At 37.8% G+C, this 4,781-nt stretch overlaps 1 protein-coding gene across 1 annotated transcript; it reads right to left on the bottom strand.

Annotated features, from left to right (window-relative positions):
* Positions 1 to 2,325, bottom strand: LOC105130313 (peroxidase 17-like). Its single transcript, XM_011032759.1, has 3 exons — positions 2,027 to 2,325; positions 1,708 to 1,899; positions 1 to 928 (listed from the first exon to the last, which is right to left on the bottom strand). Exons 1-3 carry the CDS (start codon positions 2,231 to 2,233, stop codon positions 335 to 337), a joined length of 993 nt encoding a protein of 330 aa, XP_011031061.1. The 5' UTR covers positions 2,234 to 2,325; the 3' UTR covers positions 1 to 334.
* Between the last annotated feature and the right edge of the window lie 2,456 nt (positions 2,326 to 4,781).

The raw sequence follows: 4,781 nt of genomic DNA, 5'->3' as shown, positions 1-4,781 counted from the left end.
GAAGGAAAAATTGTGGAGCTCTCATTGCCTCTTGTTGCTAAAATATATTTTAACAAGAAGCATAGATAAAAGGGAACGTAGACAGACAAAAACGAGGAGGAAATGGAGGGGGGCAGAATCAACAAAATAGTCTTCTAGGAGTAATATTTAAATTTCCCAGGATACCAACAAAGGGCATCCATCCTTCATAAGGATAAAATTGATAGTAATCAATAATCCCACTTAAGAATTTGATCACACCATTCTAGCATTATCCCAGAAGACATTTTTCACCAGATGAATTATATTTAATCTTATTGTATTTGTATACTAAGCCTAAACTCGCACTCAAGAGTCAAGCCTCCAACAGTGCATTAACGGGCCGGCTGTTGACCATCCTGCAATTGCTTCTAATCTCTCCAGGCCGCCCAGACTGCAGATCACCCATCTTTATCATGCCCTCAACGAAGGCGTTAAAAAATGCCCGCTGGTCTTTGCTGAAAAGGGCTACATACTTCCTTGTTTCGGGAAATGTGTAAAGTGTTTGGTCAGAATTAAGAAACCCTCTCCCAGCAACCAAGTCCTTGAAATATCTGTTATCAAACATAGTTGGTGTCGCATCGAGGTCTCCTGTCACATTTTCATCTCCACCGAGTGGGCAAAGCCTGTTCAGCTTCTCTTTATACCTTGGCTCAATTGTTGGGTCAGGCTTGCCAGAGCCTGATTGATTATAGAGCCTGAAGACTATAGAGAAGCACCGAGCCTGACCTATAGAATGTGACCCTGAAAGGGCTACCATATCCTTGACAGAGAGATTGTATCTTTCAAAGAGGTCCATGAGAAGGCTTGCATTAGCTCTTGGACTAGGCATGATATTGTTGGCATCCTCTTGGCTGGCTGTTAAGCTGTCTTCCCTCCCTAACTTCACTTCCCAATCAGGTCCTCCGCTCTGATTCAGAACAGAGGATAGAATGAAGAGTAAGGTTTTCAGATAAAAAAGGGCAAAAAAATCAGTTCATTAACAAAGTGTTTTGTCTGACCAAGTTTTGTCTATTCTTCTTAGGTTTTTCTCATCATTACTTCTGGAGTGGAATTAGGATACCGGCATCTATAACACGTTACTATCAATTAATCCTTAAGCCACGAGATTTCATTGTGGAATAGCGCAGGGACCCACTACATTCAAGTGGGAGGTCTAGAATACAATTATTGTGGAACTGTGAGCTTTCATAAGCTACAATTATTGCCCCTCTATGATTTTTCTCTAGCAGACTGGAGAAAAGGCCACATCCACATGCGCAGTGCCTGTGACCAGATGTTCAACATAAGCGAGCTAGTGGGGATATATAATAGCCTAATAGTGCTCTTCTTCTAAGAAGGGGATCAGAGGTAGGTCTCAAATTTGAAGTACAGTCCTGGCTAGTCACTGCAATAATGAACCAGGAAAAAAAAGGGGCGAAGCATGACCTTTTTTAAAGACTATCTATAGCTACGCCGTTGTCCTCTTCAAATGTATGGATGATAAAGGACAAAAGGCAGACACAGAGGACCCATTTCGCAGAATATCCTGAGCAAAAGCTTACTGCCAAGGTGGCTGAGCAACCCAAGACGCAAGTGTCTTACGGCCAAGTTGTTAGTACCATAGTGGTACATTAGGTTAGAATTTTGTTCCATGAAGAATTAAAGAAAAAAGACCGAAGTTTTACATCACAGAGAGAAATTAATTACCAGGACAACGGCATCTCTAGAAGCCATGATGATTATATCTGCACAAGAAACCGTGCCTGGACAAACCCTCTCCAACTCTTCCTTAATTTCATCAATAACTTCATAAGACCTTAACGAATCTATGTTGGACAGAGAGAGCTTCTCTCCTAGCATGTTTGGTGTGTCATCGAGTAGCATAGAAGCATCACAACCCTGTGAGAAGAAGAAGAAGAAGAAGAACCCATCAAATAAAGCCGAATCAAGATCCTTGTTAGAAAAAATAATGCAAGATTGAAATGGAAGCATGCGTAAAGTTTTTGGTGTATATATCAAAGTTTACATTAACAAAACAATCATGGAATTGAAAACGCATGACTGAGGCAGCACTTCTTGGTTCTTTAATCATGTTCCTCCTCATCACATCCTTGACTATTAATTCAGCGTCCGGGCACGTCTCGGCGTAAAATCCAGGCTGGAGTGGCACAACAGAGGCAGAGGTAAAGGCGATGGATATGAGCAGGAGGAAGGCTGGGAGGGGAGGAGACATTTTTTTCTTCTTCTTCCAAGCACTATAGTACTAGTTGATAGTTTATGAGGGGGAGATGGGCTATTGTTGTTGTTCAGCATATGGACTTATAAACTTGTTGGAAATATGTATTTATGAATGTATCATGTATGGGAATCTATGTATGGTATGTTGTTGTCATCGAGTTATTGCCTTTATTAAATCGTCTATAAAAAAAATAGAGTCGTCTTATACTAGAGTACTGTTTGTTACTGTGTGCCCTTTCAAAAATTTTAAACTTTCTTAGTTTGGAATTAATTATTTTTTATATTTTTTTATTATTTTGATATACATGTATAAAAAATAAATTATAAAAAATTATTTTAATTTATTTTCAAAGAAAAAACTTTAAAAATAACTTATACTACATTTTTAGGTCATAAAAAATTATTTGATATTATATTTTAACATGTATTTGAGTGTGTTTTAAAAGTATATTTAATAAAAAAAATATCAAATAAATGATTATTATTGTTTTAATAATTTAAATATTATAATATTAAAAAAAAATTAAAAATTATTAATATCTCGTCACACAATATTAACGAGACAGTTGAGTGATGATTTACATGATGGGCAAAGACAAGAAAAAGGGCTTGAGATTTTTTGGTGCGAGCGTGGCAAGATATTTCAGGTTTTTGTTATTACAGGAGGAGGCAAGAAAAGCCAAGTGGGTAGTGAAGTTGGGGGTGAGAGGGATATCTAACTGAAAGTGTACGCCTGTTGATGTGGGTGCGTCAACAATCGCGACACCCAAGATGCCCGTCTTCCCGACTTTGGATTCATTTCTTTCATGGAATTTGCTGTTTTTATCTTGCTGGATATATATCAGCAGGCTCAGCCACCCTTTCTTCAGCAGATCATGATCATGAGTTAAATCTTAATGGCTTTCTTTCTATCCTCTTAGGAAAGTTCATAATTAATTTGGGTTTAGATCCCTTTTTCACCATTGATGAATTGAATATTTGTTAGCCCATTTTGTATTGTATAGTGCTCATCGAGTTTCTATACATTTTTTATATTAAAATCTCTCGCATGATCATAGCCTGGAAAGTAAACAAGTATATATATATATTGCAGTGGAATTCCTAGTGGAACCAAATATCACAAAGTATTAAGGTGTCGTGTGCCTCTGAGTCAACAACTAAATTATGTCTACTGGAATCACTAAAAGAGCATACCATCGTAAAATACCTATTTTCAGCTGTTGCTCAAGTCCAGCATGCTTTCCTTTTGTCCTTTTTGACCATCAAACTTCATTATCTCTTGTTCTTTTTCGATATATAACTTAATATATAGGCTATATATTGTACGTATTTTAGTGCTTACTGAAATCCAGGGTGTAGCTTTTTCTTTTCTTTTTCTTTGGCCATGTGATTTCCGAAAGAAATGGCCTCACTCGTGCCCCGGGATTGTCGTCTGGACAAGATTTTACTGGCATGCTAAAATTTCATGGAATACAAGGATGGGCAACAGTAAATTTATGCATTTCCATGCTTGAATGCCTGGTAAAGTTGCCCCCAAATTATTGTTCGTCACCCTCAAAAGTAAAAATAAATAAAAAAAATGGTAATTTTAAAATATAAAAAATATTATTTTAATATATTTTTTATAAAAAAACATTTTAAAAAACATGTTCCCTTTCACCCATGTTACCTTCTCACAGGAGTTTCATTTTGATGGGACTGTTTTTTGTTTTTTTCCCTTTGATGATTCCCCCGTAAGCAAGTTACCCATGGATGGGGCTTAGGGCAGTTGGGGCATGTGGTTTGCCCGGAGATTAGCTCGACTCCCATTTGTTTTTGAATTACCAGCCATCAAATCTCTCATGGCGGCCGGCATATTGTCCTCTGGAACAAGGGCCGGAAGCAATTGGCATCATTAAGTGCAATCCCGGAAATCCCACTCCGCATATACTACAAGAAAAATCACACGACAATTCGTGATTTTTGTCAAAAGATCAGGTGTTTTATGCGTTTCTGTAACTTGGATAAGAACATATAACCAAAGACAACAAAATTGCTAAGATACCAAGGCAAAACGAAAGTAATTATACTTCCGAGGACATGCTGAAGATAAAAAGAGAGATCTATGACGATCGACTGCAGATGTTCTCTGTGAAATGGAAGAGCATGGTGAAATAATTGGCCCAAAAAACCAACAGCGACGTTGTTGTTCTTTTTTAGATTACCGTAGGTGTTCGGGTCAGCTTGCGCGCAGCACGACTAATCCCACGGATCTTAAAGTTAACGACCATGTAAGCCTCCAATGGCCATCATATAAGCAATCAAGAACTCAAACCTGAAACAAAAAAAAAAAACAAACTCTTTAATCTCAAGTTCTTACCACTTAACCATATAAGCCTCCAGACGTTGTTGTTCTTGATTGGATTGGCCAGTGGAGCGGTCTTTATTGCATGACATCCCCTTAAGTGTCGAAGGCAGGGGAACAAGATGGAGGCCATTCATCCGAGAGATGTTGACATATGTCATGTCTTGAAGTATTATCATATTATTACAAAAAAAAATAC

The sequence above is a fragment of the Populus euphratica genome, unplaced genomic scaffold (assembly GCF_000495115.2).
Source record: "Populus euphratica unplaced genomic scaffold, PopEup_1.0 scaffold45.1, whole genome shotgun sequence".
Taxonomy (NCBI): Eukaryota; Viridiplantae; Streptophyta; class Magnoliopsida; order Malpighiales; family Salicaceae; genus Populus; species Populus euphratica.
Note: the sequence above shows the minus strand (reverse complement) of the source record. Positions and strands in the feature narration are given on the sequence as shown.

What these genes read in the sequence shown, in the direction of transcription:
- LOC105130313 (XM_011032759.1), bottom strand. Translation starts at nt 2,233, where the DNA reads ATGTCTCCTCCCCTCCCAGCCTTCCTCCTGCTCATATCCATCGCCTTT. An exon ending in TCCATGATTGTTTTGTTAAT is followed by an intron (nt 1,900 to 2,026) that starts GTAAACTTTGAT and finishes TTCTTCTCACAG; the next exon opens with GGTTGTGATGCTTCTATGCT. An exon ending in CTAGAGATGCCGTTGTCCTG is followed by an intron (nt 929 to 1,707) that starts GTAATTAATTTC and finishes GTTCTGAATCAG; the next exon opens with AGCGGAGGACCTGATTGGGA.